We start from the raw sequence: 27,477 nt of genomic DNA on the forward strand, positions 1-27,477 counted from the left end.
GAGCAATCCACTTTGAGGGGCTGTGTTTTACCTTTTGCACAGGGGTAGCATAAATTCTCTTGATGAACTTCCCATATTCCTCCACTAACCTCTCTAATCTGGTGAGAAGCAGAGCATTTGGCATGCTTTTGCTTTCAAAAATCTAGGTTTTTCGCTCAGCCCATATAATCCAAGCTAGATAGGCAGCTTTTTGCTTGAGCTTGGCATTAGCACCTCTCCACCTCACAATTAATTCGCACAAGGAGCCTGATAGGTCTTCAATTAAGCTCGAACAACCACCATCCTGCCAAAGCTCCTGCACTCTCATACACTCAAATAGCGCATGAGTGCTGCTCTCTTCAACTCCCTCACACCACGGGCAGCTTGCATTTGCAATCAAGGGACGGTGACTAAGCAGGGCACAGGTTGGAAGGGTGTTTGTGCATAATCTCCAAAGGAAATGGCGCACCTTTGGAGAGACTTCCAGACCCCAAATTTCCACCCAAGCGAGGTGGAAATTATCAAAATTGCAGCCCTTCCCCAACATATATGCCGTCTTTGTTGAGTATAATCCATCCAAAGAAAATGCCCATGTGATAGTATCAATTGGCAACCTTGGGCTGATGGGAATTGAAAGAATGCAGTGCTGGTCCCTGGCATTGAAATTTTGAGCTATCAGATCGTAGTTCCATTCCATCCTCTCCATATCTATCAAATCAAAGACCTGCTGCAACCCTTCGACCTCAGCACTTAACACAAACCTTCCCTCCGCGTCTGCTAGCCAGGGGTCTCGCCATATGTTCACCTTTGAGCCATTCCCAATGCGCCATATCACCCCCTCCTTTAGAAGCGCCTTCACACCCCAAATACTACTTCAAGAGTATCTCCCCCCATACCCCAAATACGCATCAAGAAAAGACTTATTCGGATAATATTTTGCCTTGAGAACCCGATTGAGCAAAGAGTTCTCATTATGCACTAAACGCCACGCTTGCTTACCAAGGAGGGCGTCATTAAAGATCGCAAGATCTTTAAATCCCATTCCCCCTAAACACTTGGGTGAGCACATATCATCCCAGGACTTCCAGTGAACTTTGCGAGCATCCCCCTTTCCTCCCCAAAAGAACCTCGCCATAACAGACCGGATTGACTGTAAAATAGAACAAGGGAATTTATAAACCCCCATCAAGTAAATAGTGTTCATCACCTTGATAAACAACCCTTCGATATTAGCGGTTAGTCATCAAATAGATCAAGTTGGGGCGCCCTCTTCACTCTCCAACTTACTTGAACCACCGACCTCATTCTGTTTGGCTTCCATGGTGCTCTTGTAAAGTCGTGAAGGAAAGCAGTATCCTTAAAATCCTAATCAACAGAGAAAACTGTCAATGAGAGAAAAATCAGAAATTTCAACTATTTATCTCAACTTTCGTGATCCTAACCTATAGAAAGATTTGAAAGGGAAAAATAGCAATTTGTGATAGCTTTGCTGAAGCCATTAAACTCCTGAACAGGTAAAAATGTCATCTTTTATGTGTTAATAGCATCTCAACTCCATTAATTCTACTCTAGGATTCAAACTATTTTTTTTTTGAATTTGTAAATTTTTTTTTTTGGATTGATTTTATAGATATCAAACTGCATAGCTAAATTGAAAGAGAGAGAAAATGCGTAGATTATCATTGTATCTCTGCAAGAACAGTCTCCCTTCTTTATTGGTACCCTCTGAATCCTATGCTGGATTAACATTTGCTGCCAATTTCTCCAACATTTCTTCCCCTTTTAATAAATTCCCTGTTCCTCAAAATCAATTACCCCAATTCAATCCTGAATTTGTGAACCCGAAAAATGGGTTTGGATTGGTTCATTTGGATAGTGATTCACAAAATAGTATTTCCCATGATCGTCAATTTGATGAATTTGAGGCTGATGTTGAAAAAATCTATCGAATTTTGAGGAAGTTCCACTCTAGGGTTCCAAAATTGGAGCTTGCTTTACAAGAATCTGGTATAATTATGCGTCTCGGGTTAACAGAACGGGTATTAAACCGATGTGGGGATGCGGGGAATTTAGCTTATCAGTTCTTCACATGGGCATCGAAACAGCCTGGTTACAGGCATAGTTATGATGTTTATAAGGCCATGGTTAGGACTCTAGCCAAAATGAGGCAATTCGGAACGGTTTGGGCAATAATAGAAGAAATGAGGAGAGAGAGTCCGCGGTTAATTACCCCGGATGTGTTTGTTGTGTTGATGAGAAGGTTTGCTTCTGCAAGGATGGTTAAGAAGGCAGTTGAAGTGTTAGATGAAATGCCTAAATACGGGTGTGAGCCTGACGAGTATGTCTTTGGGTGTTTGTTGGATGCGTTGGCTAAGAATGGTAGTGTCAAGGAGGCAGCCTCACTTTTTGAGGATATGAGGATGAGGTTTACACCAAGCCTCAAGCATTTTACTTCCTTGCTGTATGGATGGTGTAAAGAAGGGAAACTGTTGGAAGCAAAGCATGTCTTGGTCCAAATGAGGGAGGCTGGGTTTGAACCAGATATAGTAGTCTACAATAATTTGCTTAACGGGTATGCAGTGGCTGGGAAGATGGCTGATGCTTATGATCTTTTGAAAGAAATGAGGAGGAAGGGTTGTGAGCCAAATGCAGCATCTTACACAGTATTGATCCAGGCGCTTTGTTCCATGGAGAAAACCGAGGAAGCAATGCGAGTCTTTTATGACATGGAGAAAAGTGGTTGTGATGCTGATCTCATAACCTATAATGCCTTGATTAGTGGACTATGCAAGTGCAGAAAAATTGATAAAGCCTATGAGCTTCTAGACACTATGCTTCAGCGAGGCCACACCCCTGATCAAACTACTTATCTGCATATACTTTTGGCTCATGAGAAGAAGGAGCAATTTGAAGAGTGTAAGGAGCTTGTGGATGAGATGAAAAAGATCGGTTGCTTTCCAGATACTAAAATATACAATACCTTGATCCGTTTGGCATACAAGTTGGGGGAGGTAAAAGAAGGAATTGAACTTTGGAATGAGATGGAAGCAAGTAGCCTTAGTCCCGGCAAAGATAGCTTCACTATAATGATTCATGGTCTTGTTGAGCAGGATTGTCTAGTCGAAGCTTCTGACTATTTCAAGGAAATGATTAACAGAGGGCTTTTATCTGCTCCCCAGTATGGTACTTTTAAGGACCTACTGAACTCCCTTTTACGAGCTGAAAAGCTTGAATTAGCTAAAGATGTGTGGGATTGTATCATCGTAAAAGGATGTGAGTTGAATGTCTATGCATGGACAATCTGGATCCATGCACTCTTCTCAAAGGGGCATGTGAAAGAGGCATGTTCTTATTGCTTGGAAATGATGGATGCAGATGTGATGCCAGAGCCCAGCACTTTTGCAAAATTAATGAAGGGCCTGAAAAAGTTGTATAACAGACAAATTGCTGCAGAAATAACAGAAAAAGTGAGGAAGATGGCAGCTGATAGACAGATTACCTTCAAAATGTACAAAAGAAGGGGAGAGAGGGATTTGAAGGAGAAAGATAAAGCGAAAACTGATGGAAGAAAGAGGAGGGCTCGTCGACGTCAGTGGGGCCAAGGTCGTAGTAAAGCTGACATTGTTATTTGATGAATTGTGTGTGAGCTTTAAAAGCTAACCTTAGATGGAGTTTGTAAATTGGAAACATGAGCCCATATCAGGTACATTTTCTTGCCAACCACAACTCATTAACTTCTGTTATGCCTTGTTTACTTTTTTAATCAAAGTTAGTTTCACCTTTATGTAATTTTCAGAACCTTTAAAGAAGATGCCTTCTATTCTGTCAATTTTGTAACCCAACGTTTTCTACATTTGTTGTCATAATGTAAGTCATTTATGTCTTTCAAAATATTTCTCAGATAGGAAAGCTGATATCTGTACCTCCTTACTCCTTAGACTGTTAGTCAATCTCTGGATTGCATACTGGTTGACTTGGTTCTGTGGTGAAGCTTAGTTCTACCAACTACTAATCCCAAGACAATTAGAGTATTAGGCCCATATGCTCTTAATTGTGCATATATTCTACATTTCTATGGATAATTGGACGTAATACTCAAGAGAACTGCATTCTGTACTAGTTGTGCCTAGAGGCTAGATCAGTCTTTTGAGGGAGCAGGATGTTCTATAGGACTTTTTTTTAGAGTAAAGCAACGTGAATAAGGAAAGAGGGAGGACAGGATGTCAAAGAATTTTTAATTTGAATAAAAATAGGTTTTCCAACGGACATGCTACTTACTGTATTAGAAATAATTTTTGGTTTTCTAGGTTTTTATTTGCTGGGCAATATTGGAGATTTGACATTGCTTGGCTTGAGCAATGGGAGGGACTTCTCAGGGTGCTTTACCTGTATAGAAGGCTCTCTATATTGCAGATCCTTATGGATGTATCGCCTGTATGCATGTTTGGAGTTCTGAATAAGTCTACTGTCCAATTGAGGGAATAAACTGCACTTCTTGTTAATTGCCATAATCTGATCAGAGCTGATTTTGGGGGTTGTGCTGATCTAGATAACATAGGTAAGCAAAGCTCTCAAAGTTGAACCATGTTTCTATTTCTTCCATGGCCACAGCAGCTCAACCTAATTTTATGCTGATCCCTTGTAAAAGTGATGCTTGATTTTTTTTTTTTATTCCCATTCCTAGTGTTCTGGTAACTTATGCTTATGTGTGTGAATTCTGTGAAGTGCCTTCAATAGGCATCGTATCCCTACTCATTTAGTAATACCTTTGATGCATCAACTAGAATGCTGTTAATCTCACACAGGTTCTCATTGTGGTTATGCTGTCATGGGTCATTCCTGTTGAACTTAGCATTTGTGTAATACAGAAATTATCAACAATTAACCCACCTTTTTAGACCAGAATAAAAGGAATGAATGAGTGATGTTGTTTGCAAGAGCAAAGTACAGTTATTGTAAATGAAATACAGAAGTCATACTAGTTTGAATTATCAGTATCAATACTTCCAGAATATTATATTACAGCATGATTTTCTTTTTTTATTGTCACCCAAAAAAAAAAAAAGTGTTGTTAAAGATTAAACCTCGCAACTAAAGCGGCTATGTTAGCACCTGATCCTGATTCCTGTGTTATAAATTTTCTCATCTGTAATCAGTCTCATCATATATTTCCTCCTGCACATACAACAGAACCAGGAATATAGAAGGTTTAGAATCTTGGCATATATTGAATAGTTATATGCTTTTATAATGTGACTCACCTGTAGCAGTTCTTCTATGACATCTTCCATCGTGATTATGCCGATAGCTTCTCCATCTCCTGAGAGCTCAGAAAGTTGTTTCTCTTTGATGTCCAAAATTTCAGATTCCACATTTTTTGACCACTTTTTTCCTTTAGAAGTTTCTCTATGAAATTCATGAGTAGTCTTAGGCAAGCTCTTCAACTTCTTCAGTGATCTCTTGCTTCTCAATTCCTTTTCTTGGGGTAGTTGTTTTCCATCCTTCTCCACTTTCACCTCTCTCAAAGGTTCTATAAATTTATCATAATCGAGGAAGGAAAATAAATTGGATGGAAGTTAAGAACTTAAGACATTAACTTTTAGAGCATAAATGTAATTGCTTACCTTCCTGTGGATGTTTGCTGCCTGACAGCTCTGAATCACTATCTCTAACAACAACAGCCATATGACTATGGCCTTTTCGGAATTCGTTGAGTATGTCATACAAAGGCATGTTTTCTGAAACCCTGGGATAGAAAACTAAATTATGAGATAAAAACTTAGCACCTCTTTTCTAAGAATTTGTATTATGGCATGCAGGCTGCATGCCACATTCTAGCCTTTTATTACTTCTGTGTAAAAAGCTATTGTACCTTGGGATTTTACGAAATGTGACATTCTTTACCGGTACCTTGTCTTCTGGGTTAATACTCAGCAAATTCTTCACCTGCATTGGCATGAAGCCATTGGAGTAAGAGGGCAAGACATAAACTGCTTCTGCCTGAATTTTTTGTATTTATCCTTATGAAAGCCATATGCATTGACAATAAGCTGTCACTGACAGCTTCATTACTGCAACTTAACGGCATCTCAAATTCTCAACATATTTCAAGTTTACTAAAGACCATCAAAATCAATTCTGCATAGAAGTGAAAACTGGATTTGTCAATTTTACAACTTCAAAGATAAAAGTGGAGTACCAGGACAAGGCCTATGATATTTGTTGGATTCCCATAATAAACCGGAACCCTGCTATGTCCTTTATCCAATATCATATTCATCAAATTCCTGTCATATTACAAAAGAAAATATGAGATTTAACTGCTTGGACCCCGACGTATTCATTTCCATCAGATTCAAACTTTCAAAGAGATCTTGTGATAATAAAGTTCACCTATCGAGATTAGAATTAATATCGATGGCAAAAGTGTTTTCTATAGGAGTCATAGCATCTCTTGCTGTTTTTTCTGTGAGTCCAAGTGCTCCGCCTATGATAGTAGTCTCATCATGGGTAAGTTCTCCTCCTTTTCCTGCCTGTTCATATGTATAGAATATAGATTATCAGCTTATGTCTCGTTGTCTTGTTTACCAGGTTTCTGTTCATTAAGGAAGAAATAGTAAGGTGCAGTCTACCTCATTTCCATGCAAGTCAACTAGAGTTTTCAATTCAGCTCGCCGAAACATTGCTTTGTGTCTCTTCCCCAACAAAAGGTCCAATAGCTGGTAAAGGAGAGAAAATGAGGAAAGAATGTATGTAGATTCTGAAATATACCTGTTATTTGGAAGGTAAAAAAAGGAGAAAAATGGAGAGCATATTGAGTTAGTTCTATCACCTTGCTTATCGGATATGCAACAGGGAAACAAATCCAGACAAGAACTCGAACAAGAGGGGCAACAGCAGCACCAATTGCCAAACCATACCGTGAGCAAACAGCTTGTGGGATGATCTGTAATGCAATATAATATTAGTTTAAATCCGTCTGGTTTCTAATCTTGGTTAATGAGTACTTCTAGTATATGCTATAGGGATCTCACCTCACCAAACAATAGAATCAGTGTCACTGAAAGAAGAATAGCACCCCAGGCTGCAACCAAACTGTCAAGAAATATCGGAAGGGCCTGCAACAATGTTATTTTTTCAGTTTTACTTTTTTGCATATATACCAAAATACCTATATTACTCAGCACTCTTTCTTTATGGTAAATTACCTCCATGGCAGCTGCATTGCATATTAAGAGGGTACAGAGCAACAAGTGCTGTCTCTGGACAACAGGTAATATCTTTGCTGCATACCAAAAAAAAAAAAAAAAACCTTACTACTGTTGAAAGGATGAATTATACTGCAACTTTCTGTTCATCAAACTATCACATCAGGGATTCAGGGCTTTAGTTTTTTTTTTTTTTAATTAACGACTTTAAAGACGAAGCAAAGAATCAAGGTGTGGAAATTACCAGCATTTTTACGATCAGAGGGAGATCCAGCTTTAGCTATTACTTCAAGGTCTACAAGACTGAGGGACATGAGTCCCAGGGTGAGTCCAGACATCAACCCAGCAAACACTACCAGTATGAAGCATATCGCGATTCGTATGAAGAATTGTGAACCACAACACGAATACTGCACTGCCATTCAACTTCACTGCCTCCTTTTATTCCTTTCTTTTTCTTATTGATTATGAACTCTCAGGTTTTCTCTGATCAAATGAAAGTGAAAGAAAGAGTTCAATGATTCTAACAGTCTTGATTGAGATGTGAATGTTTCAAGATTTTTTCTAATACTGGAAACGTCTGGAACCGGAAGCTGACAACTTTTCTGCCTGTATTCTCTTGGTTGCTTTTTTTTGAAAGAAAGGATAAATAATTTTTAAGGCCCACCGAAAGTATAAATCAAGAGTTAAACTGGAATAAAATTTCAAGTAGGTTTGATTGAACAGAATAAGCAGAATTCTTTTGAAATGAGGAAGATTTGTACTGTTCCTGATTCCCTGCTGTGTTGTCTACAAGCAATATATCCACAACTCACCATCTTCTATTTTGGGTTATGTCAGCATGTCACCTGTAAATTCTAGCATGTCTGATAGTATTTTCTATTGCTATATTTATCTGTTTGGTATGTTTATATTAAACAATTTTTGTCAATGTGTCAAGGAATTCTTGATCTTCTTATCTCTACAGCCTACACGTATAAAAAACCCGAAACATCATTTGAGGGTAAAGTTGCGAACTTCACTTGTATTTTTCCTCAATTTTACACAGTAGACATAGCTCTGGGTCATGCCACTAATGGGCGGCATGGCCCAAAGCAGTTCACCTCCTTTCCTTGAACGAAGAAGTTATTTAATGCCAATATAAGAAGCCATTCTGATCGATTGGTTTGTACCTAACACGGTCCAATAACGACCAAGGAGCCTCGAGACACCATGGGTTTTAGCCGGACCATACCTCGAGTGTGCTAAAGCCCACTGCAACTATAAACCATCTAGTGCCAAATTTGCCAATTTAAGTTCGGACCATGTCTCGAGTGTGCTAAAGCCCACTGCAACTATGAACCTTCTAGTGCCTAAACCTCAACATCTACGGCAAGTCTCAGAGATTCAGAGTTTCAGACCATCAGTGATCTAATTTTCGCAGCATTATTTCATCAAGAAACAAGAAAACAAGCATGATAAACAAGAATCAATTAGCAATCAAAGGAATTTCTCTTTTACAATCACAACTCAGGCGGCTTATTCACCTTCAATCACGTCATTTCTTCTCTCAATTTTCTCTCTCCTAACCACCTTTTTCTTCCCCTGCAATCCCTTCTTCAAACCCATCACTCAAAACCCCATTTTGCTCCTTCTCTCACACACCCCTCAAATGAGGAAGACCCAAATCGAGGTTCTGAAGGTACGCCGAAGCTTTTTGTGGTTCAGCCACGTGTCCGACCAAATGCCAATTTACAGGCCAAGCTTAACGAAGCTCTTAACCTGGCTAATTCGTTGGATGAACAAAGAGATGGCTACTTTTCTACTGATTTGAGTCTGAAACAATCGCCCCCGCATGTTGTTGTTCAGAACCCACTTTCTAGTTCCGGCAAGGGCCGCTCAGGTTGCTTCTTAGTCTTTTGATCGAATTTTGCAAAGTTCCCTTTCCTTTATTTTATTGATTTAATATATGTTTATGTAGGATTTTATGACAAAATCAGTGTCGGTTGTAATTTATTACAGTGTAGGGAGTTGGGTTTTAAATGGGGGTGGGGTAATCCAAAATTGAACACTGGGTTGATATGTGTTATGCAATGTACTTCTTAGAAAATTGGTAAAAATGTCATGTACTTGTGTAGTCGTGTATGTTTGTGGCATATTTTTTGAAGTGATTTTTATGTACTCGTACTCTCTTAATCCGGAAATAAAGTCGCACTATGTTGTTTTGAGATAATCAGGAAAAGTGTCACCTACTATGTTACTCGGACTCTTTCATTTACCTCACATGTCTGTGTCGACACGACTCGTGTCGGACACCAACACTTGGACACTTGGACACCCGTGTCTAATTGGACACTTCATCCGAGTCCAAGTAACATAGGTCCACCTTTACTAAAATCGTAATGACTTATTGCTTTTCTTTAATATGTTGGAATAGTATGAGAAATATTGATTTGAGAAAGGTTTAGTTTGAAGATGAACATAGACAGTAGACAGTGATTGTGAAATAATGCCTGATATAATTGAGTTTGACATAAATTGGTGAGTTGAGGGTTGGGGTGAATAATATTGTCATGGTGTTGATTTGGTTTATGTGTTGAAGATAAGAGTGTTTAGATCATTTTGTGAATGCACTTCATTTAATACATGTGCAGATACGTTCTTTGGACCGGGGACGGTGGAAAACGTTAAGTGCCATATACATGCCATTGAATCAGAGGCAAGGAACTTGTGATTTTGAATAATGCCTGTACAAGTGATACTTCATGGCTTACATAATATGGATTGGTTGTGTTCTGATGCATTATCATTATGTTCGTGTAGCAAGGTGAAATGGATGCTGTATTTGTCAATTCAATACTGTCTGCAATTCAGCAGAGAAATCTGGAAGTAAGTTGCTTAAGTTTGTACTTTTTACTTTTTCAATTAACCAAGTAAAATATTGCAAGGGAAATTGTTGTAGTATATTGAGTACTTATGAGTGAGCATTCATTCTGTTGTAGAGGGCTTGGGAGAAACCTGTTTTAGATCGTGTCGGCCTTATCATAGAGATTTTTAATGCCCATGCATACACTAAGGAAGCAAAACTTCAGGTATAGCTATTGTTTTCATCTATTCATTTCTGTGGTTTTCCTGATCAAATCAGAAGTTATTACCTTACATTTATCAAGACATGGCTTTGGTTTGGAACTAGGTGATTTTTTTTCTGATCTTTTTAGAATTTCAGGCTGAGTTAGCAGCTATAATGTATAAGAAGAGTCGGCTTGTTCGAGTACGGGCTTCTGATGGACGTTACACTTTTGGAACAAAAGGAGAAGCTGAAGTTGTGAGTGCTCGAGGGTAAGTCCCCTACTCTATATACAGAATTGCCTGGGCATACTTCGGATGGTTAATTGAAGCTAATAATTTGTTGGGCTGGTGGCTAAGAAAGTTGATTTCTTGCAATTCTGCCAATGTTTTATTAAGCTAAGTTGCTTTCTAGTTTCTACAAAACTTAATAATGACAGATATTAATCCTAAACAGCAGGAGAATGACGAACTTGTGAAGGACACAATGACAATTTTGATCTGTTTTATCAAGTTACTTGGCTGTTTTCTTGATTAGGATTTAGGCTGTTATTGATTATTGCATCCTAATTCCCAAAGTCGAGTGGTTTGTGTATTGATTTCTGATATCTAGTCTCTATGGGCCTATTGGGTTAGGGTCAAATGAGAATATTGATCATGGAGTGGTACATGGTGATTTTGGGCTCTTCTAAACACTGCTGTTTCATTTGGCTGTTCATTGTGTCCCTGCTCTCTTCTGACTTGAGCCACTAACCAATTCTACCTGACAATCTGATTAAAATTTGAAAACTGTTCTGCTGTAGTGCTGACCCTTCATATGCTATTGAGGTCTATGTCTCAGCTGTTTCTCATTTCTCATCTAAGCTTACAACGTTTTGAGCTTGATTTCAACCGTTAGTCTGTAATTGAAAATATTTCTAATTTGCACTATTGCACATTACAGGAGAGGAAGTGGTGGTCGTGGTTTTATAAGTGGTGCTGGAGAAACCGAGCTTGAGCTTCAACGTCGAAGGTTTACTTCTTAAATCAGATTTTACTAAAACTATATGAACTTGGTGATTACTTTTCTTGTCTTGTGAAGGGTTTTATATAATGAAGGATGCAGTGCATATTGCTATGTGATAATAATAAATCATACAGAGCATCATACTTGTCCAGTTGTTTCTAAGTCTTTCTAGATATAAACCCTGATGTGTTTGGATCAGGGTTGAATTTGGCTCTTATAATTGTGTGATCAATGCTAGATTGCTAGTCCTGAAAGCAGTGTACATGCTGAAATCGCACACTTTGGAGGAGCTCTAGCTTTTTTGCGTGGAAGTGTACCTAGGATTTTCTCAACATACTATATGTATCTCCATGAGCAAAACTCTGTTACATGCTTGGACGACATGCTTATTCTAGTATATGCAGATATGCTTCTACTGAAATTGTAGTGAACTTAATTTTGGACTTGCAATGGCAGAATCTCAGAAAGAAGAAAGCGCCTGCTGGCTGAAATTGAAGAAGTTCGTAAAACACGTGCTGTGCAGCGTGCTGGTCGGAGAAAGCAAGGTGTTTTAGATGCTCCAGGGCTTGCCACTGTTGCTGTAGTTGGGTACACTAATGCTGTCAGTGATCAATGCCTCCTACACTAAATGTTTCCCTTGCCTTTCTTTTGCATCTCAGAGATGTATTTTTTATCTTATGTTTTTGACTGAAAAATTCTTCAATTACAGGGGAAGTCAACTTTAGTTAGTGCGCTCTCAGATAGTGATCTGTATAGTGATGATAGGTAAATTCACTATTATAATTCAAAAGTGCTCCTTCCATATATGGTGTAAATTAAATCACCGTGTTAGTTCAATGTGTGCAGATTGTTTGCGACAGTTGACCCAAGAGTCAGAGGTGTTGCTCTTCCGTCTGGGTAATTAACTGCATAGGGAGCCCCCAACATTCATTCCTCTGGCTGCTTTTGGAGTACGGTGAAGTAATATGCCGACAAGTTAGACCTAACCTTATGAGTTATTTATTTTCAGGAGGAAGGTCTTGCTTAGTGATACAGTGGGATTTATATCAGATTTGCCAGTTCAAGTGAGTTGACAGGACATGTAAATTATACTTTTTTTTTTATAGAATGTGAAGTATATTAAAATTCTAATATGCATAATTTTCAGCTAATTGAAGCATTTCATGCTACCTTGGAAGAAGTTGCTGAAGCAGATCTGCTTGTGGTAATTATCTTTTATATCTTGATTTTGCATTGTCAATGCTATCTTCAAAAAAAAAAATGCTATATTCATAAATGGGGAACCAACAAGGTAGCTCTACTTGTAGTTTTAGACCACTAGGTAGTAAACTAGAAATCCTTCTAGTTACGGACTTACGGTGTTTGAGGATGGGGTTTTCCTCCCCTCCCTTCAGCATGGCCTGCAAATCTGGGCTGAGTTCCATGAGGGATCTGGCGTAGTAGGATTTTCTATATCTTAAGGTCTTACCCGAAAATTGCAAAAATGATTTAGAACTTGATGTGCTTCACTCAATGATCATGAAACTGGTTGGTGATTGATTATGCACATGATGTACAGCATGTTCTGGATTCCAGTGCATTGAATCTTGAGGAGCAACGAGAAGCTGTATTAGATGTCTTGCGACAAATAGGTGTTTCAGGGAAAAAGATTGAAGACATGATTGAGGTTTGGAACAAGGTATATCAATATCTTAATCTTTCCATTTCTTTCTTCTTCCTTTTTTGTCATTCTGGACCATTGATGAATAAAATTTTTAAAAATTAATTTTCAGATTGATTTAGAAAGAGATATAGACACAGACACAGACATAGACACAGACACTGGGGTCGTAAATTTCAACGATGACAATGACTACAGGTTTGTTGAGGATGAAGATGAAATAGCTGATAAACAACTGCAGGAAGATAAGGAGGAGAACCAACAAAATGACGACTTAAGTGGCTGGCTTGGATCAAGGAATGGCAATGAAGATGAGGACGATCAACTTTGCTCTTCTAAGATTTTGACGGGAGTAGTTGATCAGAAAATAAAATCCTTAAATGAATCAAGCATGAAGGAAGATGGCCCAGACACTCATTCCGAATTTAAACACATTACACATGTCAAAACTTCAGCAGTAACAGGGGTAGGATTGCAGGAGCTGCTTGAGCTCATTGATGATAAGCTGGTGCAGATTGACAAGGAGCAACATTCATCACAGAGAGTACTGGAGAAGAGTGGATTTGACCGTAAGTGGCGGCCTATTCAAGCTGAGAAGGTGGGCATTGCCGTGGAATAATTAAGTGCTTTGGTTACCTTCATAATAGACGACTCGTACGACCATACAAATAATGTGCATGTTGGTTATACTCCATACCTAGTTAATAGTAATTAACTGTCAAAGAGGTTATCAAAAAATGTCGGTCTTTTAATTTCGTGTAGAATTTTGTATCTTACAAGTAGCCCAACAATTGTTAGTTCTTGTTAAGATTTTCAATCACATAAATAATGTAGTTGGATGTTAAACTGCTTTTGTTGATTTGGAGTACTTGATTAGGAAGAGTCAGTGTTGTACACTACGTACATAGAATTAGAAAGTATTTTTAAGTTGGTTTTTGAGCACTTTCTGGAGAGTTAGGGCATGGAAGATTAGAGTGATGGTAAGTTAATTTAGCTATGTAAATAGTGTCATTTTGGTGGCATTTCACCTAAATTATTCTGAATAAAGGGGAATAAAAAAAACCATGGTTCAATAATTTGTTTTAAGTGTGTTCGGTATTGGTATGAATATGAAGAAGCCCCAGTTTTTTCTCTATGAATATTGGAAAAGAAATACTTAAATAAGAAGAAAGGGTAGCATAAAGGGTTACCAACTTACCATTATTTTTTGTTTGGTATTCACAAGGAAAGAAACTCCTTGTATCAAATTGGAAATTGTGGAAGGAATCATTTTTGTTACCATAAAGTTGGGAAAGGTAACAAATGGGGGGCAATAGTTACCTTAAGAAATGAGGTGTGTTACCTCACCTCTAATTTTAGAAAGATAATAGGTAATGTCAATGGTTAAATGATTCAATTACCATTGCTTAAAAATACTAAGCCAAACATGCTATAAATCTAATACTTGGGCAACTGTATACAATAAACAAAAATGAGGTTATTTCATTAGGTTGCCTTAATATAATCGATTTCAGCCAACATAGTCCTTTCGCAATTTGTGTTCTTTCCAACATTGGAGGCGAACATGCTTAACCATTTGCTTTCTTTTGGAAAAATGCTAAGTATGGGATTGGGACAAGGCACGATGCCTAAAGTTGGGGTGTTGGATGGTGCGAGGAGGCATGTGGACATGGGCACAAGACATGTGCACCCAAGGACAAGACATAGAAATAAATATTTTGACATTTGAGGGTATGTCATCCTTGCCTTAAAACATGATAATTAAGGAAGGAAAAGGCATAAATGAGATGGTTCGGGCACTAAGTATGACTCTCAAGGCCCTTTGGGAATCCTTGGAAGTTCCTGGATGCATAATCTTGTCGGGTGAAAAAATGATCTGCGGAAGCTAAATTTAAAAGCTATAGTACACGAAATCGGAGCAATTTAGGAGAATTCGAGACTCGATGTCAAAAATTCATGGAATAATATGGGATGCGTCTCGGGGTCATATAATGTTGTTTTGACTCATATATAGGGGTGAAACAAATTCGGGTTAAAACCGAACCGAACCGAAAACCGAACCGAATAAGAAATATGGTTCGGTTTTTTTTTTGAAGTGGTTCGGTTCGGTTTTTTAAAAAAAAATATTTCGGTTTTCGGTTTGGTTTCGGTTTGAGGAAATGGAAAACCGAAAAAAACCGAAAACCGAAATTTAGGCCCAGTATATAAGGAAAAAAAAAAAACCCTAACCCTCATTCTCTGATTCTCTCTCCTGACTTCCTCAATCCTCAGTTCGCCTCTTCCTCACTCCAACCCACCTAACCCTCATTGCGAATTTCTCAGTCTCTCACCCTCACCTTCTCAGTTTCTCAATCATCTCTTTTGTGTTTCTCAGAATTCTCACTCTCCAATTCTCCATCGTTCACCGGCACAGCGCACTCGTTCAGGCGTTCACTGTGACACCGTCCACCGTCCAAAGGTATGCTTTTAAGTTTTGATTATGCTTGATGTTCATATTTTTTTAGGGTTTTAATTATGATTAGTGTTAAATGTTAATTACGAAAATCTGCAAATTACATGTACAAATTTGTTAAACATTCTGATTAGGGTTTTAATCTATGCTTGATGTTCATATTGCGATGTTGTTTCTGAATTTTCTATTCTGTACAAATTAGTAAAACATTCTGAATTTTCTGGTATTTTGATGCTTCGGGGTTTTGGTCTATTCAAGGGTATTTTGGGTTTTGGTCTAGTAAAACATTCTGATTAGGGTTTTGGTCTAGTAAAACATTCTGAATTTTCTGGTATTTTGAAGCTCTATTCGATTGGACTCTGTTGAAGATTGTTTCAGATTATTAGTTAGTTATTAATTCAAGGGTTCGCATGATTAATAGCATTATCATTGTCTTGATAAGTGTTTATTAGATTGTTGATCTTTGTTATTATTGTTAATTTTGATTTTACTTGTTTTGGGTACAGTTAGTCAGTTAGTGCTTAATTTGATTGTTTTTGGGTGGTGGGGTGGAATCTTAGGGGGCTAATTATTATTGCTAAATTGTTATTGTCTTTGGTTTAGTTAGCCAGTTACTACTGATTTTGTTTATTAGGGGTATAATTATTATTCCCTTTAAAAGATCCAATATTCTTAATTTATGAGTTTGCATGTATTCTTACAGATTGTTATTCAACCACGAATTATTGAATGACAACCAACGTGGGTGGTGTTCCTGACCAGCCTCAATCCGAACATGAGACTGACCAAGTCTCTCAAAATCAGAAAAAAGAACAGGGAGCAAAAAGGAAGAGGATGAAAGAACGCTCTGAAGTTTGGGAGCACTTTGATAAAGAAGACTTACCTTCTGGAATGCAGGCAATTTGCAAGTATTGTGGGATGAGCTACAAGTGTGGGGCAAAGAAAAACGGCACTAGTGTGTTATGGGCTCATATTTCGCGATGTCGTAAGTATCCCTTTAACACCCCTAAAGATTCAAAACAAAGTTTGCTTTCATTTAAAAGTGCTAAAGAACCAAGTGGTGGTACTAGTGGGTTGACATACCACAAATTTGATGCTGGTAGTATTAGAAAAGCTTTGTCATTTATGGTGATTGTTGATGAACTTCCATTTAAGTTTGTTGAAGGTATAGGTTTTAGACATTTTTGTGGTGTAATAGAGCCTAGATTTAATGTTCCTTCTCGAATTACAGTAGCCAAAGATTGTTTTGAAACATATTTAACTGAAAAACGAAAGCTGAAAAATGTGTTAAAAAGGTGTAATTCAAGAGTTTCTTTAACCACTGATACATGGACCTCTATACAACAAATCAATTACATGTGCTTGACTGTCCACTTTATTGATAATAATTGGAAATTACACAAAAGAATTCTGAATTTTTGTCCTATTTCTAGTCATAAGGGTGATGATATTGGCAAAGAAATTGAAAAGTGTTTGCTTGATTGGGGGCTTGAAAATGTCATGTGCATAACAGTTGATAATGCTAGCTCAAATGATACTGCAATTGGGTATATGAGAAGGAAAATAAATGGGTGGAAAACTGGGGTTCTTAAGGGTCGTTTCCTTCACATGCGTTGTGTTGCACACATTGTCAATTTGGTTGTTTCTGATGGGTTGAAAACTGTTAATGAGTCGGTTCAACGTGTTAGGCATGCTGTTAGGTTTATCAAACAATCTCCTGCTAGGTTGCAAAGGTTTAAAAAATGTGTCTTAGATGAAAAAATCAACACAAAAAAGGGATTGTGCCTTGATGTGCCTACTAGGTGGAACTCCACCTATTTGATGTTGAATGCTGCTATTGAGCTTCAAGATGCTTTTGAGAGGTATTCTGGGGAAGACCCTCACTATGTAGTTGATTTGAATGAGAGGGATGGTAAGGGTAGCCCAGATTCTGATGATTGGAATAATGTAAGAAGACTTTCTGAATTTCTACAAGCCTTTTATGATCTGACCTTGCATGTCTCTGGCTCTTTATATGTCAGTTTGAATTTGTTTTTTCATGAATTGGTGAGTGTTGCTGTACTTATGAAAGATTTGGTTTCAAGTGATGATGTGGATATGTGTCTTATGGCTTGTAGAATGAAAGAAAAATATGAAAAGTATTGGGGTGATCCAGAAAAAATAAACCTCCTGATTTTTATTGCCGTTGTCCTTGATCCTCGTTATAAGCTTGATTATGTTGAGTGGATGATAACTGAAATTTATGACCCTATTGTTGCATCAAAGTTAGTTGATAATGTGAAGGTAGCTTTGAATGCTTTGTATGAGGAGTATCGTGTTTCTTCTAGTAATGATGTGAATAGGGAGGAAGTGTCTTCAAGTAAGGATGGCAAAACTCCATTGAGTCCCAAACATAAAAGTATTGAAGTCTTAAAGAGTAAGTATAAGAAACACAAGTGTGAGAGAGATGGAGATGCAAAAATAGAGTTAGACAAATATTTGGAGGAGGATACAGCGGAGGATATTGATGAATTTGACATTTTGAGCTGGTGGAAGTTCAATTGTTCAAGGTTTCCTACTGTGGGGAGAATTGCCCGTGATGTTCTTGCTGTCCCTGTTTCGACAGTAGCTTCTGAGAGTGCATTCAGCACTGGGGGCAGGGTTCTAGATCAGTTTAGGAGCTCATTAACTCCTCGAGTTGTAGAAGGTCTTGTTTGTGCTCAAAATTGGTTACGTGCTTCACCATTTCCAAGTATTGAAGAATGTTTAGAGGAAGTTGAGCTTCTTGAAGAGGGTAATATATAAGAACATCTAATCATAAGTTAGTTATTTTCATTATGTGTATATATTTTTAACTTGGTTATTTTTGTTATGAATTATGATAGACTTGAAGAATATGGCAGTTGGTGATGCTGATATTGATGAAGTGCTTGAAATAATAGACTGATGTGGCTCTTTGCTCATTGCTGACTTGCTGTTGCCACTTGCCAGACTTGCTACTGCCTTGCTCTATCACTGCTTTTGCTGCTGACCTGCTGTTATGATGCTGCTGCTGCCCTGCTGCTTGTTGCTACTTGGTCTATGCTGCTTGTTGCTACTTTTTTTACTGCCTTTTAGAACTTGGTCTATGCTGCTTGTTGCTACTGCTGTTAAACAATTGTTAAAGTTGTAATGTTGAACAATTTTTTTTTTTTTTTGGATGAAGTGTTGAACTTTTAAAACTTTGAATTATAACTTTGAAGTTTTAGAACTTGTTAATGTTGTTTAAATCTCATTAAGCATTTATGCTACTACATATGTTGATGAATATAATATTTATATGATTTAAGCCCACAAAAATTGCAGATTAAAGCCCAAATAAACAAGGCCCAAAAAAATTCGGTTTGGTTCGGTTTTTTCTTTTGAAACCGAAATTTATATGGTTTGGTTTGGTTTGGTTTCAAAAGTAAAGTGGTGCGGTTTGGTTTCCAAAAACCAAAAACCGAATTAGGGTGGTTCGGTTTCGGTTTGGCCTATAAACCAAACCGAAAACCGAACTTTCACCCCTACTCATATACAACCATTAGCCAGCTACATAAAGATCCCGTGGAAGCTTAAAGCCAATACAAGAGGCGTGTATGAAAACGACTAAATTAACTGTTTGAAGGTAAAGTGGATGGTTCCACCCACCAAAATGGACCTCCAAAGTGTGTTGGGGTCTATGGAAAGCATTTCGACAATTTATATTTCAGGTCCCAAAAGTCCAAAATTGAAGGCTATAATTCACATTTTTTGAACAATTTCGAAGGTTTTGGGACCCGATGTCAAAAAATCTCGAGATACTAGAAGAAATAATCTCAGAGTCATATAATGCTGTTTGGAACCATATATGATCATTATATGTTGTGATAATGTCCGTGGTGACCTTGAGTTAATGAAATCAGCGTAAGTTGTAAGCGTGTAAATTTAACAGTTTAAATGAAAATTCGATGATTCCACCCACCCAAATGGACACCCAGGGTGTACTGGAGTCCATGGAAAGCATCTCGGCGTTTTTTTTTCAAGTCCAAAAAAATTCAAAGTTAACCAAAATTGAAGGTTATATAATACGCGATTTTTGGTCAATTTTGGATTATTTTTTTTTAAAAAAAATGAATTATATGCATGGGGGTGACCCTTGGGGTCATATAAGTTGTTTTAAAATCATAAGACACCTATAAAAATGTCTATAAAGTCCCAATTATGAGTTTTGTTTGATTTAGTTGTGTTGTTATTTTGAAATTATGTTACATTATTATTGGTAGTAAAAAAGATGGTTCCAATAATAACCAATATGGACTCAATCATCTTCTTTTATATTGTTGGTTATTCCCAAATTCATTAAAATGTTGATTTTTAATATTATACTATTTAAAATATTTTTAAAATTAAAGGCTTCAATTCATGCTTTAAATCCAATTTTGAAAATTATTAGAAAATTGAAGTAGATGTAAGAGGTGTTCCCTAGGTCACAAAAGTTAGATTAAACCATAATAAGCATACCGATCTATTTATAAAGTCTTAAATTTGAGTTTGGTTCTATCACAAGAGTATTTTGAAACTCTCAAAGGTGAGCTACTCAACAATTTCTATCCCCTAAAGTTGCCCTAGAACCTAAATGGTCCTCTTAATGTCTCATAGGTTCCATGGGAAGCACCACATCCACATTTTCAAACTAATTTTGGAATTTTTTTTTCCAAATTTAAAGTAAATATTATGGGTGTTAAGTGTTTACGTAAGTCATAAAGCTGGTTTGAAACCATTATAAGCTAATAAATATGTTCATTAAGTCCTCATAATGAAGGCGAATAGGCGATACATCCACTCCGTATTTCAAAATTTTGTTATAGTAGTAGTTAAAAGCTGCAAGCTTCCATAATAGGCAGTTATTAACAACATATGGGCTGTTTGGCTGTTACATAGTTTAATCCCTTTCGAGATCTACACAAAAATCACTATATAAAAGTACTAAAAACCTCTTCTCCTAGGACACCTTGTACATACATTGCTTTAACAAATGTAAAATGTCTGAATAAGATCGAAGAAACAAGGACAAAAGTACCCCTTAAAATACAAGTAATTGCAGCAACGCCGACACTTCTTAACACACAGCACTTGAAAGCAGCAGCACAGCAATAGCAAGTGGGCAGCAGTGAGTGTGAGAGTGATAAATAAAGTTGCAATCTTTAAAAATTAAATAAAAATGACAACCCTTTAACAATGGCTTATTCTGCGCCCCACCGCGTATTATAAGATCTTCACTCTCTTCTTCTCTTCTCTTCTCTTTCCACCTTTCATACAATAAACGCGCTCTATCACTCTGTTTATCCCTCTTTTCCTCTTTTTCTCTCTCCTCTTTGAGCAACACTATCTTCACTCTCATACTTTTTTAGCAATTTCTAACATACCCGAATCAAATTCTAGATTCTATATCAAATACCCACATAATTTATACTTGCAAGATATATATTTTTTTTTTGTTTAAGTGGATCTGATTCATAAGTGCATCAAACTATTCAATTGGTTAATGTGGTAATCTCAAACCCCATTTCTTGTAATTTCTATATCTTTTAGTAGTTGTGATTAGTAATTTGTTAAACTGGGTTCTTCGTTTTTTGCGGAATTGATTTTTTTTATTTTTATTTTTATTTTTTTAATTTTTATGGATCTGTATTGCTTCAACATATGTTCATTTATTTATTAATTGTTACATTTTTTTATATGGTTTTTAGTCAAGGGCGAATCTAGATAATAATTTGATTTTCTTCGTTGGTAAGATCTGTGATGCTATGCTTGATTGATGATTGCTCTGGAATTGCAATTTACAAATATTATACTAAGAAATGTTTTGCACATTTATATGATGAATAGTATTGATAATGTTAGATTTAATTTTTGTGTTTGGTAGAATAATATCTTGATTTATCTATGCATTGATGTGTTTATGTTAATTTTTCTGATTTTATAATTGTTTGAGTTATATACAATTCGCCTTTTAATATAAGATCTTGTTTTTGTTATGAATGTATTTAGACAGTGTGATTCTTCATGAGATGGTTCACTCCTAGATGTGATTAACTTGATTTGTAGCTCAACTCATGTTGTGTTTTTCATTTATCTTTAATCTCAGGTAAACTTGTATCATCTACATACATTGGAATATATATATTTACTGTAAACAGAAAGAAGTCATGTCAAGGAGACCTGTAAATCCTACTCGCCGTTTGGTGGGCAATGGAGGGTTTCCGCTAGCAGGAGCGTTCCCATCAAAGACACGCTCATCTCCCTTGGTTTCGGTTACCCTTGTGGCACTGGTACGTCTTTAGCATTCTAGCAGTTGCTTCATTAAATGACTGTATCTTCACCAGATCAATGTTTTTACGTCGTTTATAATTGAATCGTAATCATCTGATACCATGTATCCTGTCCATTTGTCTAGGTATATTGATACATGATATGTCTACTTAAAGATTTTGCTTCTAACCCTATCATTTTTTTTGTTTGCAGGGTGTATTCCTTATTGTTGGGTATCTATACAGTGGCTCAGGTGGGTCTTGCATTCTTCTCTAATTATTTCATTTCTGTTTCCTTATATGCCTATGATGTTATAATATGATCATATTGAACGGAATATCTGGTTGTCGTTAATCCTTTCTAGATTTCATATATCTTTATAGAAAAGCTGCAATTCTTCCCGTCTTTTAGTATTTTGGTGGATTAGATATGTTCCATAAACAATTTTACTACTCTTTGAGCTGTATATTAGAATATTGAAACTCTGCTAATTGAACAAGGACATCAAAGGGTTGCATTTTCACTCATACTGTTGGACCTCCACTTCTGTGCAGATGCAGTGTCCTAACTGATTTCTTAAAGAAACCACATTTTTGTTTCTTGTTTTAATGGAAATTTCATGTCTCCTTTCCATCTTTTTTCTATTTGCTTATACAGTGGCTCCTTAAGCATTTGATGTCCATTTTTAACCCTTACCTGGTTCCCCCTTCCCCTAAGGATTATTTTGTGATCACGTATTGAATTGGTTGTTTGTATCTTGCAGGTAAAAAAGACATTGTTAGCAGAATTGAAGGTAGATACACTTGCTCATTTCAAATTTATGATTGATTTCCTAGCACACATCTTCTGTCCGTTTCTTTGTTTCATGTCTCATGCCTGATTCAGTTTAATATTTTGTATGCTTTGTTTGCTTTTCTTCTGTGTATATTAAGGAAAAGAAGCGATGTAATCTTTCTCTTGATTGACATAAATTGTATCAGCAGGCTGTCTGTCAAAACCAAAATTATGCTAAGTTCTTTGATGCAAATAGGTTTCCACTCCTTTTTTTCTTTTAGATAGCAAGCTAATTGAATTTCTCAGTTTTGTAGCTCTTTTAAATCAAAACCTACTTACTGTATAGCAGAAAACTTAGCCTCTTTGTATGGAAGCTTCTGGTCAGTGGTTCAAATATACCTTTCTAGAGGTTTTGCTTGGAAAAGTAGTTCAGCAACACTTAGTCTGCACTGCAGCCCATTAGTTAGCAACTAGACATCTTTCTGTTTGTTTTTGCAAAAATTGTTCACCTCTAGTAGTCTGGTTACTCTTCCTACTTTCCAATTTTAGCCTTTGCTCTGATTGATGTAACTTTTATTGTTCACCTCTTATGCAGGCGAGTTTTCTGGAACACAAGAACTTCAGAAGGCAATACCTCTTCTGAAGAAAGCTTACAGTGATGGCATGCACAAGGTTTTGCATGTTGGGCCTGATACTTGTTCCGTGGTCTCTAAGCTGTTAAAAGAAGAGGATACTGAGGCATGGGGTGTGGAACCATATGACCTAGAGGATGCTGATTCAAACTGCAAAAGTCTTGTGCGAAAGGGCATTGTGCGTGTTGCTGATATCAAATTCCCATTGCCATACAGATCACAATCATTTTCATTGGTTATTGTCTCAGATGCGTTAGATTACCTCTCACCAAAGTATCTGAACAAAACTCTTCCAGAATTAGCAAGAGTGGCTTCTGATAGCATAGTGATATTCACTGGTATGTCAATATCTTTTTTTTTTTTAAACTCCTTGTTCAATATTACTTCTAAAAGCATTGCAGCAACTCATTTGAAAGATTGTGCCTTCGTTAAATATCTTCATGGTTTCATACATGTGGGCCGCCTTTAATGCAAGCTTTGAGATGAATTCTAATAAACTTCTGTAGATCCCTTGATGCTGCTGCTTGAAAGGCCACTTTGCTTAGCTGTCAAACTTTTGTTTAGTTACCTATCTAATCGGTTATATACATTTAATTGTAGGTTTTCCTGGTCAGCAGAGAGCCAGAGTTACAGAGTTGTCCAAATTCGGACGCCCGGTGAGTTCTTAGTTACTCTTATCCAATGCCCAATTATGGTTTATTTCAGAATTTGATCTGCCTAGTTGTAATTGTTAGCAACAACAAAGCCATAGCCTTATCCCTAAAGAGAGATTGGGTCAGCTACATGAACCGGTAGTCTATCTTATGTTTTTATCCACAAAGACTCTCCTTCATTCGCTATATTGTTAATTTTAACATACAATATAATTTGAAATGGATCTCATTACTTGTTACCCTCTTCTGAAAGTTTGGCTTAGTAAATATAATTTCAAATGTTTCCATCCCTTGAATTGGCTATTTCTCATCATTGGATTCCTAGGGAAAAAAGGAGGGAAGCAAAAGAGATTACCAGCTTGGCCTGAAATGAAAGGTGGATTAAAAGATAGAGATGGTAGATCCATCTCAGCGTAAAATATATCCTTGACAAACATAGGGCCGATAGGGGCATTATGAGGTTTTCTTGACTAATCTTTTTTCAAAAAATAAAAAAGAAAATCCTTTGATGTTGGGTGAATTGTCTATTTATGAGATCAGATCATCCTGACTTAGGTGTTTGGTCTAATATGCTAATTTTCAATGTTTAATATCTGGGAAACCTGAAGTGAAATGACATTTTGTTTCTGATGATTCTTCCTGTAGGCTAAAATGCGCAGTCAGTCATGGTGGGGGAGGTTTTTTGTTCAGATTGGATTGGAGGTAAACGAAGCTGCTGCCAAAAAGTTTGATCAAGCTAGCATCAAAGAGTCATACAAGCCAAGCTGCCAAGTTTTCCACCTGAAATCGTTCCATTAACATTGCAAGGGCTTCAGCCTTTTTAGGTGCTTGATGCATATTAATAGAAAGGGTGCTTCAACAGAGTATACACCTGATGTTGTGTAGTGCTAGTTTGGTGTAGGATACGTTGATTCAAAATCACTTTTTGTTGTGTTATCAAATGTTTTACAAATCCATACATTCAATATTTATTAATCAAAGTGCGGAAATTATTTATTTAATGGTCTATGTACTGATTAGCAATTCAGAAGTAATTTTTCTAAATAAACTGAAAAAACTGTCTAACCATCCTCCTCTTCCCTTGATGAATAAATACTATCTACTCTACTTGGTAGTGGGAAGGTGAGAGCTTGATAAATAAATTTACATTATGATAAGCTAATAAGATAGCTTTAAGAGGGCCACTCTATAGCCTAAAATCCTAAATATAATGAAAAGACTAGCGTTTATGCGTATTGTGGCATTATATTAACAAGATAATTCTCATCTAAATATTTTCCAAAAATCAAAAGGCCAGAAGAATATATGGGCATAAGAGTAGGGCAAACTTAATCTGTTACTATTACGAGTAATACTTTATGATATACAAAGAATACTCAGTATATTAACATAAATTTAATAGTGAAACCTTTAGAACCATGCGATTGAACTTATACTATAGGAGTACTATTTTTACTAATTAGACTGCAGCACCTTGAGCTTGAAATGTGCTGGGACACTTAAAGAATACTCAGTGACATCATTGAAACTAGAGTTGTCAAAAGTTGACCCGATCTGAAATACCGACTCAAACCCGATTATTAACCGAGCTATGTGAACCCGAAAAAATGGTGACCCAAACCCGACCTGAAACCAATCCTAGACCCGAGTTGACCCGAGTATGTGAGACCCAAACTCGAACATGAACTGGCCTAGAGATGACCCGACCCGAATGTAACCCGTAAATTATTGACCTGAACCGAACCCGACTTGAACCGAAATTGACCCAAACCCGTGTTAACCCGTCAAAACCCGAATTTAACCCGACTTATTACTAACCTGACCTGAATTCAACCCGACTCATTCCTAATCCGACCCGAATTTAACCCAAACTGTTACAAACCCGACCCGAAATCAACCCGACTTGTTATTGACCTGACCCAAATTCAACCCGACTTTTTATTGACCCGACCCGAATTTTACTTGACCTATTACTAGCCCGACATAAAAATTCAACCCGATCTGTTACTAACCCGACTCGAAATCAACACGACTTGTTATTGACCCGACCTAAATTCAACTCAAATTGTTCATGACCCGATTTCAAATCACCTTAAATACAATTTAGACCACCTTATTATTGTTGATCAAAGCATTTTGTCTTGGGAAACCAATTCGTTCTAGGCCAGCAAAAGAAAGGAGCATCATCCTCAAATTTAAGAGTTAAATATAGTATATATTTGTTGCATGGTCAAAGGAGATAATTATCTTCCTAAATTATAAATTATAGTTCCCTAGTATATTACCATATATATTATAATCAAATGAAATAATTAGCTTGATAAAAATGATAATTATCTATTTATATTTAATTGAACCCGAATATGACCTGACTTGGAAATGACATTGTAACCTGCAAATTATTGAATTGAACATACCCCGACTTGACTCCGAAAATTACCCGACTCGGAAATGACCCAACCTGATTATAACCAGCAAATTATTGACTTGAACAGAACCCGACTTGAACCCGAGAATGATCTGACTTGAAAATGACCCGACCTGATTATAACACGCAAATTATTGACTTGAACCAGACTCGACACAAACCCGAGAATGACCCGACCTGACTCTAACCGCAAATTATTGACTTGAACCAAACCCAACACGAACCCGAAAATTTCCCTAACTCGTCTTAATCCGTAAAAACCCGAATTAAACCCGACCTATTGTTCACCTGACCCGAATGCAACCCGACGTGACCCGACTCAAGCATGACCCAACCCAAACCCGACCCGCATAGGTCATGAAATTAATCCTAATTGACCCGACCCACTCTTACCGACTCAAACCCGACACGCTTACCCGAATTAACAGCTATACCCGAAACCTCCAAAATTCTTAAAAAGCGTGGCTATTAGCCTTTAATTTTGGAATTTTTTGCTTTTTTTCACCTAGAAATAGAAATTGACAAAATGTTTACCATGGTCCATAAAACCCTCAGGGAGTCCAATTGGCTGGGTAGAACCACCAATTTGCCTTTAAATGTCCCATTTACCGATTTACAATTTGCACCGATTTCATTAATTCAAGCTTACCACGAACATTTACGACAACATATGATGATCATATATGGTTCCAAACGGCATTATATGACCCCAGGATGCATCCCCTAAAATCTCAATGCTTTTCAACACCAAGCCCCAAAACATTCGAAATTTCTTAAAAAGCGTGAATATTAGCCTTTAATTTTTGAATTTTTTGACTTTTTTCGCCCGAAAATAAAAATTACCGAAATGTTTACCATAGTCCCTAATACTCTCTGCGAGTCCAATTGGGTGGGTGGAAACATTAAATTTGCCCTTAAACAGCCAATTTACCGATTTACATCTTGCACCAATTTCATTAATTCAAGTCTACCACGAACATTTATGACAACATATAATGATCATATATGGTTTTAAAAGGAACTATATTACCCCGAGATGAATCTCCTAAAATTTCAAACATTTTCGACACCAGACCCCGAAACCTCCAAAATTTCTCAAAAAGTGTGGATATTAGCCTTCAATTTTGGAATTTTTTGACTTTTTTTTTTTACCGGAAATAAAAATTGCTGAAATATTTGTCATGGTCCTTAATACCCTCTAGGAGTTCAACTGGGTGGGCGGAACCATCCAATTTGCCTTTACACGGCCAATTTACCGATTTACAACTTGCACCGATTTCATTAATTAAAGCCTACCATGAACATTCATGACAACATATAATGATCATATATGGTTCCAACGGCATAAT

General features: G+C 37.0%; 4 protein-coding genes across 6 annotated transcripts; 3 read left to right on the forward strand and 1 right to left on the reverse strand.

Annotated features, from left to right (window-relative positions):
- The first annotated feature begins 849 nt into the window (after positions 1–849).
- On the forward strand, positions 850–7,020 carry LOC110682471 (putative pentatricopeptide repeat-containing protein At5g65820). 3 transcript variants are annotated; one of them, XR_002503420.1, is made up of 4 exons: positions 850–1,493; positions 1,610–3,682; positions 4,287–4,537; positions 6,571–7,020. XR_002503420.1 is itself a non-coding variant. In XM_021858810.1 (2 exons), exon 2 carries the CDS (start codon positions 1,647–1,649, stop codon positions 3,609–3,611), a length of 1,965 nt encoding a protein of 654 aa, XP_021714502.1. In that variant the 5' UTR covers positions 850–1,493; positions 1,610–1,646; the 3' UTR covers positions 3,612–3,803. The 3 variants fall into 3 exon arrangements, 1 of the variants encoding a protein (XP_021714502.1); XR_002503419.1 differs by lacking the exon at positions 4,287–4,537; XM_021858810.1 differs by lacking the exons at positions 4,287–4,537; positions 6,571–7,020 and having other exon boundaries at positions 1,610–3,803.
- On the reverse strand, positions 4,885–7,609 carry LOC110682472 (DUF21 domain-containing protein At2g14520-like). The gene is made up of 11 exons (XM_021858811.1): positions 7,432–7,609; positions 7,188–7,264; positions 7,014–7,097; positions 6,812–6,925; positions 6,612–6,698; positions 6,373–6,512; positions 6,179–6,266; positions 5,852–5,925; positions 5,604–5,725; positions 5,241–5,509; positions 4,885–5,154 (listed from the first exon to the last, which is right to left on the reverse strand). The coding sequence occupies exons 1-11, from the start codon at positions 7,607–7,609 to the stop codon at positions 5,122–5,124; spliced, it is 1,266 nt and encodes a 421-aa protein (XP_021714503.1). The 3' UTR covers positions 4,885–5,121.
- LOC110682473 (GTP-binding protein At3g49725, chloroplastic-like) lies at positions 7,610–13,757 on the forward strand. The gene is made up of 14 exons (XM_021858812.1): positions 7,610–8,739; positions 8,813–9,069; positions 9,821–9,885; positions 9,990–10,055; positions 10,169–10,258; positions 10,393–10,505; positions 11,176–11,244; positions 11,695–11,839; positions 11,948–12,003; positions 12,085–12,135; positions 12,248–12,302; positions 12,386–12,442; positions 12,797–12,916; positions 13,011–13,757. Exons 1-14 carry the CDS (start codon positions 8,642–8,644, stop codon positions 13,515–13,517), a joined length of 1,749 nt encoding a protein of 582 aa, XP_021714504.1. The 5' UTR covers positions 7,610–8,641; the 3' UTR covers positions 13,518–13,757.
- A 6,756-nt stretch (positions 13,758–20,513) lies between these two features.
- LOC110682474 (uncharacterized protein At3g49720-like) lies at positions 20,514–24,701 on the forward strand. Its single transcript, XM_021858813.1, has 7 exons — positions 20,514–20,879; positions 21,478–21,661; positions 21,855–21,894; positions 22,405–22,434; positions 23,011–23,385; positions 23,648–23,703; positions 24,346–24,701. Exons 2-7 carry the CDS (start codon positions 21,539–21,541, stop codon positions 24,496–24,498), a joined length of 777 nt encoding a protein of 258 aa, XP_021714505.1. The 5' UTR covers positions 20,514–20,879; positions 21,478–21,538; the 3' UTR covers positions 24,499–24,701.
- The last annotated feature ends 2,776 nt before the right edge of the window (positions 24,702–27,477 follow it).

Source organism: Chenopodium quinoa, unplaced genomic scaffold, assembly GCF_001683475.1.
Source record: "Chenopodium quinoa cultivar QQ74 unplaced genomic scaffold, ASM168347v1, whole genome shotgun sequence".
NCBI classification, from domain to species: Eukaryota; Viridiplantae; Streptophyta; class Magnoliopsida; order Caryophyllales; family Amaranthaceae; genus Chenopodium; species Chenopodium quinoa.

Excerpts from the sequence above, each read along its gene's own strand:
- LOC110682471 (XM_021858810.1), top strand. The coding sequence starts at position 1,647 with ATGCGTAGATTATCATTGTATCTCTGCAAGAACAGTCTCCCTTCTTTA.
- LOC110682474 (XM_021858813.1), top strand. The coding sequence starts at position 21,539 with ATGTCAAGGAGACCTGTAAATCCTACTCGCCGTTTGGTGGGCAATGGA. Across the intron at positions 21,895-22,404 it reads GTATCTATACAGTGGCTCAG|GTAAAAAAGACATTGTTAGC; the intron begins GTGGGTCTTGCA and ends TGTATCTTGCAG. Across the intron at positions 23,704-24,345 it reads TGTCCAAATTCGGACGCCCG|GCTAAAATGCGCAGTCAGTC; the intron begins GTGAGTTCTTAG and ends TTCTTCCTGTAG.
- LOC110682473 (XM_021858812.1), top strand. The coding sequence starts at position 8,642 with ATGATAAACAAGAATCAATTAGCAATCAAAGGAATTTCTCTTTTACAA. Across the intron at positions 9,886-9,989 it reads TACATGCCATTGAATCAGAG|CAAGGTGAAATGGATGCTGT; the intron begins GCAAGGAACTTG and ends ATGTTCGTGTAG. Across the intron at positions 10,056-10,168 it reads TTCAGCAGAGAAATCTGGAA|AGGGCTTGGGAGAAACCTGT; the intron begins GTAAGTTGCTTA and ends ATTCTGTTGTAG.
- LOC110682472 (XM_021858811.1), bottom strand. The coding sequence starts at position 7,609 with ATGGCAGTGCAGTATTCGTGTTGTGGTTCACAATTCTTCATACGAATC. Across the intron at positions 6,699-6,811 it reads TTGCATATCCGATAAGCAAG|CTATTGGACCTTTTGTTGGG; the intron begins GTGATAGAACTA and ends CTCCTTTACCAG. Across the intron at positions 5,510-5,603 it reads CAGCAAACATCCACAGGAAG|AACCTTTGAGAGAGGTGAAA; the intron begins GTAAGCAATTAC and ends ATAAATTTATAG.